The 16,131-nt window shown below is 53.9% G+C and overlaps 4 protein-coding genes across 4 annotated transcripts; 3 read left to right on the top strand and 1 right to left on the bottom strand.

Moving 5' to 3' along the window:
• Positions 1 to 100: 100 nt before the first annotated feature.
• Positions 101 to 1,917, bottom strand: IUM83_10094 (uncharacterized protein; the record flags this gene model as incomplete). Its single annotated transcript, XM_067934580.1, has 4 exons — positions 101 to 404; positions 493 to 861; positions 955 to 1,571; positions 1,624 to 1,917. 4 exons carry the CDS (start codon positions 1,915 to 1,917, stop codon positions 101 to 103), a joined length of 1,584 nt encoding a protein of 527 aa, XP_067793331.1.
• Positions 1,918 to 5,526: 3,609 nt separating this feature from the next.
• On the top strand, positions 5,527 to 5,997 carry IUM83_10093 (uncharacterized protein; the record flags this gene model as incomplete). Its single annotated transcript, XM_067934579.1, has 1 exon — positions 5,527 to 5,997. The coding sequence occupies one exon, from the start codon at positions 5,527 to 5,529 to the stop codon at positions 5,995 to 5,997; it is 471 nt and encodes a 156-aa protein (XP_067793236.1).
• A 1,449-nt stretch (positions 5,998 to 7,446) lies between these two features.
• Positions 7,447 to 7,881, top strand: IUM83_10092 (uncharacterized protein; the record flags this gene model as incomplete). The annotated part of the gene is made up of 1 exon (XM_067934578.1): positions 7,447 to 7,881. One exon carries the CDS (start codon positions 7,447 to 7,449, stop codon positions 7,879 to 7,881), a length of 435 nt encoding a protein of 144 aa, XP_067793463.1.
• A 3,081-nt stretch (positions 7,882 to 10,962) lies between these two features.
• Positions 10,963 to 12,541, top strand: IUM83_10091 (NADP-specific glutamate dehydrogenase; the record flags this gene model as incomplete). Its single annotated transcript, XM_067934577.1, has 2 exons — positions 10,963 to 12,319; positions 12,405 to 12,541. The coding sequence occupies 2 exons, from the start codon at positions 10,963 to 10,965 to the stop codon at positions 12,539 to 12,541; spliced, it is 1,494 nt and encodes a 497-aa protein (XP_067793235.1).
• Positions 12,542 to 16,131: the final 3,590 nt, after the last annotated feature.

The following is a 16,131-nucleotide window of genomic DNA, read 5'->3' as shown; positions in this document are numbered from 1 at the left end:
CATTTTGCTGAAGTGGTTTCTAGAAATCGTAACACCAAAAATTGCTCTAGACCCCGAATTCTTGCAGGGCTCCAGTACGGTACTGGAGCGGTCGTTCCAGTCATGGCTCGTCCACCTGCCACTGCGTCAGTACTGCCTGGCGCTGGTGCTGAATTGGTCCGTTTAGCTGATCAACAAGCTGCTTCAGCCGGCTATAGCATTCGCGCACTGCACGGTCCTGTGTGGGCTTCCAACCTCTCTCCACGAAACGAATGATCTCATCTGTCATCAATATGGCAACATCGATGACCTCCAATGGGGGGTTGGCTGCGAGTTGGTTCACAAAAGCTAAAGTTTGCTGAGCCCGCTCTCGAATCGTCCAATTGGCCAGCCGTCCGACAGCAAGCTCAATTCGCAGAGCGTCGCTGCGCAAGTACAATAATATGGTAGGCGTCTGCATCGTCAGTCTACGATATAAGCAGGCACATGCACTAACAGAACTCTCCTACGTACCCCAGCAAATTAGCCTTGACAGTGAAGTTCGGCACTTTGCCTGCATATAGCTTTGCGCTTTGAGCAAGGCCCCGGAACAGTTTATTCAGCTGGAGATTGCCGCGTTCACGCTGCGCCCAGAAGGCCAACGTATTCACAGCTTTGGACACCTCTCTAAACTGTTCCGAAGATACAATTGGCCGCATCATTTCACTTTCCTGCGCCAGAATGATCTGAGGGATGAGTGGGCTTCTTTTCTTCGACGTTAAGAAGTCTGCTTCCCACAGCAAGATGTCATGATTGGTTGGATTTTCTTTGGTGGGCTCCGGGTGTGCATCACTGACCTCTCGGGTCGCACCTTTGAGGAAAGCATGAAGTCTGCAGTACAGCCTGGAGTAAAGCGCAAATTGTGGGCCACAACATGCGAATTAGTGTATCGTATTGCGGACTACCAGCGATACAAGAATTACGGGATTCACGTACCTTCTAATGCCTACAGTCTTGCTGTCATTCGGCAGGTCGTAGATCGACGTCTTTATTGCGTCTGCAAAATGTAGAAAATCTTCAAGAAGCTTTTCTCGGGCTTCACATCTGAAGGCCCATACAATCACAAACTTCAAAATCTTGTGACCGGATGATTGCAATTGGCTGCTTGGAATCTGCTCCACGATCTTTGCCAGCTTTTGTAGTATTTCTGGCAGGCACTTGTTTCGCTCCAGCATGTCCAACTCGCAGAGCTCTGCCATGACTATTAAGTAGTTGTGTCTGCTTATCTTGGACACTGCGGTTGCAGTTTCGTGATTGCTTTTGCTGCCAGTTGTTTTGGTCGCGTCGGTCCGGTGTTGCAACTTCGAGCCGATTGGATTCAGTGTCAGCGACGAGCCTGGCGAATTAATTGTCGCCGTCTCGTGGTTCTTCTTCGCTTTCTTCTTGTCTTTACGAGTGTTTTCCCCGTCGGAAGTGATAGGCGTCCCCAATGATTCAGAGGTACGTTTCTCAGGTTTCTTGTCATTTTGGTTTGGCAGCCCCTGACCCAACTTCTGGCTACTACTAATAGCGAGGCCGACTTCATTTCCCGCCTTGTCTTCCTGTGAGTACAACTAGGCGGAATAAGTACAAAAATGCATTCCCGCGTCTTGTAGATTTTCTCACCACAGTCAAGTCCGTCGCCACTTTCTTGACCGCTTTCTTCAGCTGCTGCCGAAGTCTCATCGCGCTATCCAACTCGGCCTGAAGGCTCGTGCTGTGTCCCACAGTCGATTTGTTGAGCTGGGAGACAGCATTGCGAACTTCTTCCAGTTTGGCGAAAGCCGCCGTCACGCCGTCCAATGCTTCGGTAACACCTGAAAATTCTTCCTCAAACACGACGTTGTAGCTGCGGTGGAGCTCAGGGGTCGACACGTTCGCTAACACTCGCGCATTAAGCGCATCCGCCCATGTGGCCATTCTGCAAAAAGGGGGCTTTACTTGGCTGGTGCTGAATCTAGGCAGAAAAACATGTGTTGAAAACAAGGAATGCATGTGCTTGTGGAGGATGTATTCGCAGGCAAGGCGTTGTATTACATGTATTTGTTATAGGATACTCGCTTAGATTTTTAGGAAGTATTTTTACAGCGAGGGCGTTTCCATTTCGCTATCACTGACAAACGTGGGCCACGCGTTCCCTCCTGAAGCATTGCATATTCCTTTTTTTTAATAGTGCGTAGCACTCAAACACGACTTCATTTTCTCGAGGCTTCCACTCCAGTTCAATGTGCCGAATCACCCCGTCCAGCATTAGAATAATGCCCATATTTAATGCCCTTATCGAGGCCTTCTGTCGAGAGAACTTTTTTGTGGAGCTGGCGAGACCCATTCAACGCGTTCACTCTCTCTTGCACTGTCGTCTTGAGCGGTTCACAAACAGCAAAATCAATTTGTGTAATCTCACTACGTAGAGCATAGATTAGTTAGACGCGTATGTACACAATAGGATTGTTCGGGGTGAGCCGAGACAGAGTTACCGGTACAGCTCCACTTTGGTTCTGAACGTCAATACCTTGTCGGCGTAAGACGTGGCGTCTGAACGAGACGGTCATACACTGGAAGAAGCTCCGAATAGCAGAATCACGTCGAGCCCACTTCACGATCAACTTCAACAGCTTGGTTATCTTGGTCAGTCGCTCGTAAACAACAGGTCCCGACGTTACGTTTTGTAGTGCGTTGAAAACCTGAGCAATGTGTTTTCTTCTTTCCGCGGGTATCATAGCATTTACATACCAGACGTATAAGTCATATCTGAGGCACACATGCACATGCCCCGGAGTTTCATCATTTTCTTGCATGAATGGGCGATGAACAACCTCGTGCAATGCTTCGTCGAGCCTGAAAACGACACATATCAGAAAAGGTTCAGATGTCACAAAGTTATGCCAAGCAAAGCTACATACCTTCTTAGAACAATGGCTTCGGAGCCCTGAGCATGGTCAATACACGGCAATAGCGCATCACGAAAGCTGCGAAGCGCTTCGAGGGCATTCTCCTGTCTAGAACTCTGATGAGCCCACAGTATCACGTATTTCATATCGTTGATAGCGTTGGTAGAGCCAATCTTGGGCAACATTTCCTCAATCCTGCCAGTACCGCATGTGCCTACTCCGCTCCAGCACAGATAGCCCTGTCAAGCTCAGCACCACTTGCATGTAGTTTTGTTCGGTCACGTTAGAAGCCCAAGATGCATCCACGTTGCTCATTATGTTGCCACCATCTCCGCCATCCAATCGAAGTGAGTGTACAGTTGGTGCAGGCGGCTGAATCGACGCCTCCTTCTTTTTGCTTTCTCTCTTGCCTGGACCTCCAGCTTCACCCGTCTTCCTTCTCTTGATAATTCTATATCCAGCGTGTCATGTAAATGGACAAAGGTAAAAAAAATTGTAAACGTCTCGATGGTAAAATCCAACTTTGTGCGGCTTACTGCAACCATCTCAGATAGCATCGAGTTCGATTTTCGCTTCAAGTTTCGTTGTAACACCTTTGTGCGGTCCAGAATCTGCACCAAACTCTCGCTGCGGCCACTAGTCGATCCGCCACTCAACTTGGTCACCGCGTCTTGAACTTTCTCCAGCTTGGCGAACGCAGCATCGTTCATTGCGCGGTTCACGGACGATATTTCCTCGCGCAGGACTTCATTGTAGCCGCGTCCAAGCTCTTCCTTAGTAAACGTGCCAGGATGCGGCCATACAGCGCAGCGATATCCAATATCATCATTAGATAAGTAGTCAGATTTGACTTGTTGCAGAATGGTGTACCCCTGGCTGGTAGTCGGCAACATGATGTTGAAGTCTAGGTTACGCGATCTCATTGGTGTACTTTTATAAACTTACTTAAAAGTAAGTAGTATATGCTGATGGCCAAAACATGTTAATTGGAGGCTCAGTAACTGAAGCCGGTAACTTTTGGCCCCGAGTCACTTCAGTTCGCGAACGCCAGGACCGGTAACTGCATTCGGTAACCACTGTTCTCGCCATGCATTGATTAATGGAGTGGTAAAGCGGATAGATTGAGAATTCTCGCAGCTGTGCAGGTCCCATTGCGATATTACGACCGTCCCTCGTCAATGTATGACGAGTCGTCATGTACGCTCGCCCGAGCTCGAATGGCACAAATAGGCACAAGTCGAAGCTGCTACTGGTAATACCACAAGGGCAGATTCTGGCGGCGCCTTCGCCATGCTGGGGCATGTTGCCATGTATCCGGATGATTCATTGCAGAGCACAACGAGGCCCGCTTGTCGCTGCTGTCTATTACTCTTGAAACAGTTCTCTCCCATCTCGTCAGGGTCCTTCCATTGCAACTTCAGTTGAATACCATTAGCATGGCAGATTTGGTCCGCGAAGCAGAGAAATTCCTGCATTTCTACAAGAGTGCCTCTGTCAATTGCTGCTCACAAAAAAAATAATAATTAAGTCGCGGTCGTTCTCGGCCAGCACGAAGTCATGCACCCAGCACAGCCTCAACTGTTTCGGAGTCATATCCACTTGCAAGCTAACAATAATTTCCCTCAGTCGGTCCACCCTGATATCGGGCTCAGCCTCCACGGAGAATTGGAGAACTTTACTTCCCAGTGTACATACAGCACATCAACTACATCCGCTTTTTGTAGTGTCTGTTCCAAAAAAATAAATCACTGCTCCTGATCCACCTAGCTGTACATTCACACTTCCATTGCAAGCGAGACTCAATACATATATTGCTTTGTTGTTCGAGAGTTAAGCTGCTATCGGCGGACGTGAATGTTAAACGGTCACCGCGTTCAGCCACGCATGTAAGCAAGGCCAACAGGCCACGTGAGCAAGATAGACATTCCTATCAGCAGCGAACCCGCCCACTGCAATATCGTCCAGCTTGACGAAGAGTCTTGTTCCGTGTTGTCAACTTCGTCAGCATCTTCTCGACGGACAACTTCACGTACCACCTTCTTGTACTTGGGGTCATTCGCAGTTGCTGCAGCCAGCGAGTCTTTAGTCTCCTCAGCGACACGTTCAGGAGCTAGGACTTTAATCTTTGTTGGTTCGGTGTAGTGTCGTGAAACTCCTCTGCGTGCACGCGGGCGTGACGATTCCATTAGTACTTGCCGAATCCCATCGCCTTCAACAGTATCTCGCAGCTGGAAATCTTCCAGGTCGTAGAGATCCACGAGCTGTTCTCCACCAAGTTTAGTGCCGGTACATTGGTCTCGAGGCTTGTGCGAATTTTGTGTCGCGAAGCTAAAGCCTTGGCCAAGCTGGCTAACGAAGGGTCCTCGATCTCTTCCGCTCAGACGACCACGACGCATCGGGGAGTTGAGATCTCCGCTCATGTCGTGACCAAACGGTCGTGAACTATCGACTGTGAAAGATGGCGCTGAGAACGAGAACTGGGACGCGGCGGTGTTTAGATTCTTACAATCAGGCTAACTGATGCGCTTCGATGCCCTCAATGGAGGAACTCGCCCCCGCTTAGTTCATATCCGCATTTGCCTTGGCCATTTCATCTCATCCCAACCTCCATCCTCACCGCTACTTCCCTGTCTCGACAATGACGAAACTGAGCGTGTTTTCACTTCTGCTGGTGTGTGCGATCGCGGTTGCTGCTGCTCAAGAAGCGACCAACGCCGGAGGACAAGCCGGCAGTGTGACTGCAGACCCCGCTGCCCCCACCACTTCTCCACCGACTGCTACTGCTCCACCGAGCACCACGACTGCGCCACCGACGGCTGCACCTGCTGCAGCGAACCCCGTTGTGCCCGGTGCAGCGGCTCCGGCTCCGGCTGCTGCACCGGCAGCTCCTGCTTGGGCGGGTAACCCTGCCCCGGTGGCCAACAGCGGCAGTGGCAGCTTCGACGACATCGAGACCCCCGTGACTAGGAAGCCCCGCAAGGTGCCGGACTCGTCGCGGTCCCAGTCGAGCACGCCGACCCCGTCCGAGGACTCGAGCGCAGCACGTGCTCTCGCGACGACTAGCGCTCTGGGCGTGGCGGTGCTGATGGGACTGGCGGCGATGCTTTGATGCGGGAGACGCGCACGCACGATGCCCACGACTCGACATTGTCTTGTCGAGTCGACGAGCACGTGGTTGCAGTGGATTTTCCTCTCCTCCCTAGGCAGTTCCGAGCTTGAAGACGGTTGTTGTAGGGTCTGCATAATCGCCCCATCGGGCTAATCTCGACGCACGATTTCCGTGTTTGATCGTCTGTGGCTGGCTACTTTTCTGTTATCAGGGATCCAACTTGCAAAGCAAACAGGATGGCCGAAGATCAGGAACCCGGCGACTCGTACACTGAACAGTGTATTAGCCTTGCTCGAGAGCGCTGCGGACTAAAAGGCTCGTCCAGGAAGGTTGCCGTCGACGACGACCTGCTTGGATTTATCAGCCGTTTATTGGCGTGGGATTTAGTGTCGCACGAACGCTCTGGCGGACGCTTGTGTCTTACATGTTCTGCATGCACATCCGTGCGCTAGGGCTGGATGTGAAGTGCACTCACTGCAAATGCACCGTGCAGAGACTGCCGAAAAGAACGCGCTTGCACTGACTTGCCGCCACGCAGTGTGACTCGGCACGCCTTTCAAAGCGAGCAACAAGGACGGATGCACAAGGCTGTCTCAAGCCACCGAGACCTTGAGCTCATCCAGTCAGTCGAGACCGTCGTGCTGTCGTGTAGGAGCCTCGGGCCTTACACTTGTGTACTGTACTGCACTTAGTTTGTCTGGGTTAGACTAACACTTAGTTTCCTCGCCACGAAAATTAGCGGATGCGTCAAGCATCGTCTGTCGAGGCGGAGGTCTCCGTGCCTGGAGTTGTGTGGATCGACGCCGACAGCCGGTGGGCAACACGCTGCGCACACGCCGAAAGCCCCCGCACGATTTGCGCGCACGAAGCCAGCATATAGGGCGCCTCAACAACAGCACGCACAAACTATTAGCATTCTGCTGCTGCCAGGCGGAGAGGAGATATTAATCGCACTGCCAGCCGCCGTGACTGACGAACTGATACGCCTAATAAGATGACATGTCGTCTAGGATGTCCACAACAATGTCCAAATCGTTCATGTCCGCGCATCCGACACCAAAGCCGCCAACAGCAACGACAATAATGTGCTGGCACCGCACTGCCTTCCGCTCGACGGCACGTCGCACATATCAACTGACAAAAACAAGTCGTAGGGTCCAACTTGAAGCTGGCCATCACTCTGCCACACTTGGTCTCACTATAGCTGTCTGCTCCCGTGTGACGCGGCCAGCTGGCCAAGCACCGGGGCTCTCAACGCCACGATGGATGCGGGGGCGCTCGATCTTCTGCTGCCGTGCCGTCGCAAATGCGCTAGGCGCGCCATGCGGTCGAGGCGCCACCTTGCAGCTGGGCCTGGCGCCGAGCTTGCTGGGATCTTCCTCATTCTCACTTTTACCAGCAACTGCCAAGCAGCTTACCACCACTCCCCACCACTCCACAAGTATCACCATGAAGGTCTTCGGCTTCCTCGCTGCTGCTCTTGTCATCGCCGTCGCTGCCGGCCAGGACGCCGCCACCACGACGGCCGCTTCCACGACGGCCGCTTCCACGACGGCTGCTGCCTCGACGGCCGCTTCGACGGCGTCGTCGGCTGCCACCACCACCACCACCACCACCACGACTGGCTCGGCCGCCGCCGGCTCCGCTGCCGTGGGCTCTACCACCGTCGGCACCACCTCGGGCGCCTCGGACACCACTGCCACTACCTCGGGCTCGAGCGGTACTACTACCACGACGACCTCGGACTCCTCGGACGCCACTACCTCGGGCTCCAAGACCTCGTCGGCCGCCTCGGCCTCCGCTTCGGGCTCGTCGGGCGCCGCCTCGGTGGCTGCTGGCAGCGTCGCCGCCGTCACCGCCGCCGTCGTCACCTACTTCCTGTAGACGCCCGGAGTTGGTTCGCTGCTGAATGCGCAGTACCACATTGTAACGTGCTCGTCGCTGATAGAGTCAATGGCGAAGTAGCGGCGAGCACGTAGCCCCCCCCTGCATGTCGAGGAGCACAAAGCGCTTCCTCCAGTAACGATAAAAATACAAATACCTGAAAAATTACCTGTGGTCTTTCATGAGTGATTCGGTTGCTTTACTTGTCCATCAGATACCAGGCGACTTGGCAATATGGGAGCTGAAAAGCTGCTTCCCTGTGATTAGCTGGTCTGTGCGTTTTGGTTGGGCTCCATTGCAAGCTTGAGGCAGCTCTCCGCCACGCAGGGAAGTCGAAAAATAAATATATTGGTCATTTTACGGGGAGAAACGGTAATTGATTCTCGTGTTTTCTTGAAAATTTACAATAATTTATCTGGCCCAACCATACCTATCCGTAAACCCCAATTTTCAATGCGAGACTGTTGAACCCGGCACGCTCGATGATGTTGTAGTTACTGCTATTCAAGTGATATTCAAGTGAACGCCAACGATGGAGATGTATAGTTGTTGTTGATTTATGTGGGTAATGCCCATAACCAATTGAGGTGGATATGTTCAATAATGCAGGCGTAATGTGGCTACAGGATAACGTAATACATTACATTACATGTTCAATAATTTATTTGCCTGATCATAAAAATTCAATTATTTATTATGGCTGATGGCCTTATCGAAGATAATTACTTATTTGATGCCTAGATGAGCAATCAGTACTTATTGAATTTTCGGCATCCCCCGATCACACGCTCGCAGAGGTGGATACGGCCCGGTCTGTAGATCTCGAAACCGTGCATACATGTACCATACATCGGTGCTGGCACCACGCGCACGGGTAGGAAAACATACCAAAGTCCCAGCATCTTGTCCTGCAACCTTGAGCTCCGCAATAATGAGGAGTACGGCGCACTTCTTCGCGTGACTGGTCAGAGCACACAGGTTCGAAGCAACTTCTTGTAAGCTTGCAGTGCGTGCGGTGACGGAGAAGCGTCCGCGTCCGTCAAGTCTTCGCACACGCGACGTTTGTCAATGAGGCCATCCAGAATTCCGACACAACAGGCTAAAGCGATAATGTAGTTGAACTCAGACCTCTGCTTTCAAGTTGAAGAATATCCAACACACGGATGGATTCAAGACCATTAGGGATGGAGGTGAGGAGTATGATAAGATTCATGAGGTGTCTTCTACAGAGCATCGAGCACCTATGGCGTGTACGGATAAAATCGGGTCACACTGCAAACTGATACCTGTTTGGCCCCACGAAGTCTACGGAAGCGAAAAGCGACGACATCGAAATCAAAAGCGGCCAAACGACGGACCAAGACCGCAGTCACTCGGCTGGAAAAGCGATCGAATGCGACGTTTTGCAATGCTCTGCAGAGCCTATGCGTTCAGCACTGAATGCAGCGATCAATCTAGAGGAGATCGGAACTGCTGGAGCGAATGACCTGCAGTCATTTCTTGCCACAGTTGCGGAGACAAGTCATACGCTGACTGGAGCTCATGAAGTCAAACCTGCTAAGACAAAGCAACACCTGGAAGATATGCGATTGCTCGTGTCTGTTACTGTGGTAAATCTGAAACGCGGAATGACCAAGGAGGAAATACGCTTTACATGAATGATACTCAAAGAGGTTCAGCAAACTCTAGACCGTTACCCTGAAAAAAACAAAAGCGTTTTCTGGGTATGATTTTCTTTTCACGGTTTGTGTGTTTATTCTTAATGAAAATTGGCTAACATGATGAAATGCAATGACAAAAGCTGCATCCAACTCTGTCAATACATCTCGAAGGAGTACATGATGACAAAAGCGGTGGTTAGCGATCTAAAAGCGCAGCTACTCCAAACGCAGGAAGATCATCGCTGGTGGAGTATCTTCAGTAGCGACATAACGCTGCTCGCATTGTTTCCAGATACCAACCGTTCAGCATTCAATTAGTGCAAATACAACACTATCTTCTGCATGCCGAACATAGCTTTGTTCTTTTTTAATATGCAATCTTTCTGATGGCGGCTATCTGAATGGGTTTACAACCACCAAAAGGAACCAGGCTGGGTTACAGTTTTCACCGCATTCAAGGGGATGATCAACAAGTTCAAAGGCTGCTCTTATCAATGACATGAGCAGCAGCGGCATCTACACGGTGCTACCGGTACGGCTTCTCCGAATTGATCTGGCGACTGTCATCTTGTTTAATCAGCTCGGGATGGCAGCGTCATTTCTGCTATTCGGGCCAATTCGGCACTAGAGACCAGGGTTGGAGAAGAGCATGGTTCCGAGAGACATCATTACCAACTTTTGAGCTCGCGCGGAAGCAGAGCCTTTGGGCACTTTGCATGGTTGCCGGCTCGACGCCAGATCTCCACAAGCCCCGCATCGTTGCGTGAAACACCCACGGAGCGACGTAAAAAATCGAGATAGGCCACTGAGGACGCTGGCGGGTGTTTTGGCGCAGTGTATTTCGCCAAACCTCTATTCAACCCCACAACGCCGAAGACACTCCAATCTTGGCCCCTACCGCCAGAATCGCAGACTCGCTCGCCATGAAATCGTGCCGGTCTTGGCATTGAAGGCGCAATGTACCGCCGGCACCTTGGCACCACCGCGTCCAGTGGCAGGCGACAAGCAAGCAAAGTGACGTCAGTGGGGATGCTTCAACTGCTTGAACAAACACGCACAGCGCCGGTCCGCACCCCCTCCCAACCGCATATCCCAATATCTCTCCCTCGCCACCTGATCGCCCCGGCGCTTATTCCCTACAAAACGCTCCCTCTTCAGCACTATCCTCTAACAATACACACCAAAGTAAATATCCTGTTTCGCAGTTCACATGCAACTTCCGCAGTGTTTGCGCACCTTGCGCGCAACTCAGCGCTCATCCATCAACTTCGCGCAACATGGCGCAACATCTCCCCCCATCGCGCAACCTGGACCACCGGGAGCATCCGCTCCGAGAGGGTCTCCGCTTGGACCCCTCAGGCTCCGGATCGGCCAGTCGGGATTTCCCCATACAACGCGCCTGTGAGTCCGTCCGTCCGTGATGCTGTCGCTCGTGCGCCGCTCGCAGTCGCCGTCGCTTTCCCTGCCGCCGTCGCTGGCGCGCGCCGCGTCGTCGCTCATGTCGGACGTGCACGGCACGACGCACGGCAAGAAGCACTGGCGGAACAAGCCGCTGTTCCGGCGCGGCGGCGACAAGCGCTTCCGCAACGGGCAGGAGGCGGCCGACATGCTGACGGACGAGGTGATCCGGCGCGACCCGAACCAGGCCGAGTACGTGCAGGCCGTGCAGAACTTCGTGAACTCGGTCGTGCCCGTGTTCGACCGCTACCCCAAGTACGCGTGGGTCATGAAGACGCTCATGGAGCCCGAGCGCGTCATCCAGTTCCGCGTGCCGTGGATCGACGACGAGGGCAGCAGCCGCGTGAACCGCGGCTTCCGCGTGCAGTTCTCCAGCGCGCTGGGCCCGTACATGGGCGGCCTGCGCTTCCACCCGGAGACCACGCACGGCATCGCCAAGTTCCTGGGCTTCGAGACCATCTTCCGCAACGCGCTGGCGGGCGCCTTCGGCGGCGCCCACGGCGGCTCGGACTTCAACCCCATGGACAAGAGCGAGTCGGAGATCATGCGCTTCTGCCAGTCCTACATGACGGAGCTGGCCAACTACATCGGCCCGCACACGGACGTGCCCACGTCGGGCGTGGGCGTGGGCCCGCAGGAGATCGGCTACATGTTCGGCCAGTACAAGCGGCTGCGCCAGCTGCACCCGGGCGGCACCGAGGGCATCCTGAGCGGCGGGGCCTACCACTACCCGCAGGCCACGGGCTACGGCGTGGCGCACTTCGCCAACCGCGTGCTCGAGAGCCGCGGAGAGACGCTCAAGGGCAAGCGCTGCCTCATCTCCGGCAGCGGCACCGTGGCGCTCAACGTGGCGCAGAAGCTGCTGGACCTGGGCGCCATCCCCATCGGCATGAGCGACAACTTCGGCTACATTATTGAGGAGCAGGGCCTCACGACCAAGGCCCTGGCCGAGCTCAAGCGCATCAAGGAGGAGCGCAACGCCCGCCTCGGCGGCTACATCATGTCGTCCACGACGGCCAACTACCACCCGAGCGAGGAGGGCCGCCTCTGGGAGACGCCCTGCGACTACGCCTTCCCGTGCGCCATCCAGAACGACCTGGACGCGGACGCCGTGCGCCTCCTCGTCAAGAACGGCTGCAAGGGCATCTTCGAGGGCGCCAACTTCCCCTGCACGGACGAGGCCATCAGCCTCATCAAGCAGCACGGCCTCGCCTTCGGCCCGAACAAGGCCTCCAACGGCGGCTCGTTCGCGCTCATCACCAAGAACCTCGGCGCCTCGACGCAGCTGTCGGACGACGAGCTGGACAAGATCGTGAAGGGTGCGGTTGAGCTACTTACTGGAGATGCGAGGCGTGGTGCGAGTGCTAACTAACACCTGTGTTGTCTTTGATGCTCCGTGTGCAGAATACATGTACGGGCTCCACGACCGCGTGGCGGCCACTGCCGAGGAGTTCAACGCCTCGGGCGACCTCCACGTGGGTGCTAACATCACGGCTTTCATGAGCGTGGCTGCCGCCATGTTCCGCCAGGGTGTGGTGTAAAGTAGCTCGATCGCGAGCACGCATCGACCGGAATATGATCCAGGAAATACTCGACCGCATCGACATTGCGACGCAGCAAGAGGAGGTGCAGAAGAGGAGGAGGAGGAGATGACAGGTGACGGCACGTGCGCGCTGCAAAAACGCAGCGCCCAAGTGCGAAGAACTCACGCTAAATACATCCTCGTGAGTTTTGCTATCAGTCCAACCTGCTGCTGATGTTGATGTGTGTATGACGGCAGAAGACGCTGCTGGGGTGAGAGGCTGCAGACTCGGGTGAAAGACGAAGGTCGGATTCTTGCACGGCGCAAACTAGATGCGTCGTGCTGACGGCAGCCTCCGCAGCGGCAAAGAACCACCTCTCGGCAGTCCACGACGCGCGGCAAAGTGAAGAATAACCGGTCGGCCGAGCAGATCGGGTCTTCATGCAGTGTTCAGGTCGGTCCGCCGTCCAGCGAGATGTTCAGCTTCACACCCCGGGCGAACAGGCGTGCATTGCGCACGAAACGACGCGGCCGCAACGGTTTTCAACGGCTGCAGTGCAGCTCAGCAGTGCAGCTCAACAGTACTGGCCGATGGCCTTCGACTCCTACTTCAAGGCCAGCTCTGCTGCTCTTCTCTGCGTTGTCGATCTCACTCACCATCCATGCTCGTTGCTTTGCAGTTGGGCTTTGGAGTCAAGTATGGAGATCGACAGTCTCCGTGTTGTGCTATCAGATACCTCAGCACTGCTACGCTAACGGAATTCAGCCAGCGGTGAAGGTATCAACGAACGATCAAGCTCGCGCGGCTTACTCACGGGCCGCCGTTGGGTTGGTGAGCGCCAGTCGACCGTTGAAAACGGAAAGAACTGCACCCTGTGTCGTCAAGTACCGACTGGTGCCTCAAGAGCGCTATCTAGAGGTCAGAAGAGGGTTTTGCTTCCGGAAGCCACCGCCGGGCTGTTTCACTTAGATTCCTGCCGCCTTCTTGCCCCGTTCTCCAGTCTGCGTTGTCCTGGCTTGCTGCAGGTTGCGCAAAAGCCATTCCCACGCCCAGCGCGTACACCATTACAGTCTCAAGGAGCTTTAGGCTCCGACACTAACCAAAGTACACCGACACCGCCATAGCCGCACATAATGCAGCTCGGGCTATTGTCAGCGTTGTTGCTGGCGTTTTGGAGCAATCTTGCCGATGCCGCAACGCCGACGGCATCGAGCACAATCTCCTGCGACCGCGTAGCACTCAGCTCCCAGTCTCCAACCAAGTGGGTCGTAAGCTGCTCTTCGGAGGGAGCGGCTAGCGCTTCGTCGGCATTCTTCAATCCGTCGTTGGTGCAAAACTTTTTCGTGAACAGTGGAGCATCCGTCGCGGCGTCTTCGTCCGACTTGAATCTGTCCTCCACCTTTGCCGAGGTGGACGAGCTCGTATCTTTATCAATCACGAAGTTTTCGCTTTCGGCTGCTTCGGGATTCACACCTACCGTTCCGGTAACGATCTCATCCACAGCTTTTGCTGGGCTGTCCGCCCTCGAAATATTGTACGAGCACAGGAGGGTGCCTCGGATCTGGGTTATGCTTTGAGATCTGATGTCGTCTTGTCCTCTTTTCGGCTTATCAGGTACTTGAATGGCATACCTCTCGCTGACAACGATCTACACTTGGTGCTACCAGCTTCCACCCAACAAATGTGCGTTCCGGGAAAAGGCTGTCTCTACTTCATAACCTCTCATGCGTTGTTGTTTCTTTCGAATGACAGCTCGATTGTGGACTGTGGCCTCAAAAATATCTCGTTCGAGTTTACGGATGGTTCAGGCGCAGCAGATTCCGCTCTCTCGACGATGTAAGTCCACCTTCTACCTGAATAATGTACTTGTTATCTTACCGTGTACCCTTTGTTGGCACAGTGATCTCCGCCACAACGCTTTGAGCGAGTTCCCGTCGGCCCTCTATTCCTTACCAAGCACGATTTCAGCTATCGATCTGCGTGGCAATGATAAACTGAGTCTGTCCACTGAGACCGCTGCTCACAAAAAGCAATTGGCAACGTGGATTGATGACACTGTTCTGAAGGCCGACGACGTCGTTGTTGCAACCTTGGACTCTTCGAACCCAAACGAGGGAAGCTCTATCATGGACGTCACAAGCACCGGAGGTACACAGACCGAGTCGAAATCCGGCAGTTCCCTGCCAACATCTTCATCGGGAAGTGGTAAAAGTGTCACATCCACTCGCGATGGTGACAACATGAGTGCCATCCCGATCACCATCGTTGCTGTCATGGTGCCTGCGGTGTTGGCAGTTGGCATCACGCTAGCCTTTGTCGTTCGCAAACGAAGACAAATGCAGGATCGAGACACGGATGCCATCCTGGATTTCCCTCATCCGTTTGGTAAGTCGTCGCGCGACAGGTCTGAAACCTCGGGGAATTTCACCATTGCCGACAGTGAACTCTCTCGAAGCCGGATGTCAAGTGGTGACATCGACCACCACGACGTGAAAGACCGAGATTCTTGTGCCATTGCCGTCACACCCACCAACGCCTTTGATGAATCTGGCCACCACCAAGAAACATCAACATCCGCTAATGTGGGCTACGTCAACCTCGCGTCGCCACAAGATTCTTATCAGACTTTCGCCGTGACCAACACCAGGCGCCAAGCCTCGTTCCGGGAAGCGGGAGACAGTACTCACTCACTGGAACTGCTCAGCACCCATAGCACTGCTAGTGCGACACCGGCTCAAACTCGGCTTGCATCCCGCAAGGCTCTTCGATCGGCACTTGAAGCGCTGGTAACGAAGCCCAGTGGTGATGGTCCAGCGATGCTCACTGTGAACGCCCACCGGTATTTCTTCGGGTCAGGTGTCAAGGTTGAGGAAACGCCATTCGCATTTTTTATCGACTGCCGAGTTGCAGCGAACAGCACAGAGGATGGAAACTCCGAGCCAGCACCACCCGTCACACTCGTGCTGAAGATATTTATTGAAGATGATGCAGATCTAGCAGGACGTGAGAGCTACGCGCTTTCGTGTCTACAACATGACGAGCTGACGAGAGCTTTCGCTCCTCGGCTCTATGATACTGCACTGGAATACGAACTTGTGCTCGGGAACACCAATGACGACGTTGAAGCGGTGACATTAAACTGCTGTATTCTGGTGCTGGAGACTCCGAGCTGCACAACGCTGCGTGCTCATATGGCTACGTCACGGGAATCGTTAGCTCAGCAGATTTCGCGTGTTGTGTCAGCCCTGCGAGCTCTTCACGGTCGAGGGCTTGTCCATGGCGCTTTACACGCTAATAGCCTGGTAGCTTGCTCACCTGATGCCCGCTTGAAGTTCTGGGGCCTCGAGCACGCATCGAGAGCTGGTCACAAAGTCCCTTGCCCCGACCCAGACCTCCTTGAAACATGGCAAGCTGAGTGCGTGGCCCCTGAATTGGCTGCTCTCGTGTTGGAGGAGAAGCATAGTTCACGTGCTTCTCCCTCGCTAGACGTCTGGAGTCTCGGGATGATGATCCTGAAGATGCACGCGTCAGGTCGGCAACTGGAAGAGTTTATGGGCTGCACAACACCTCACGACGTGTTTGACCGTCTTACCACCTCCGACCTTGAC

The sequence above is a fragment of the Phytophthora cinnamomi genome (genome assembly GCF_018691715.1).
Source record: "Phytophthora cinnamomi strain GKB4 chromosome Unknown Contig29, whole genome shotgun sequence".
Classification (NCBI taxonomy): domain Eukaryota; phylum Oomycota; class Peronosporomycetes; order Peronosporales; family Peronosporaceae; genus Phytophthora; species Phytophthora cinnamomi.
The sequence above is the reverse complement of the archived record's forward strand: the minus strand, read 5'-3'. Positions and strand labels throughout refer to the sequence as shown.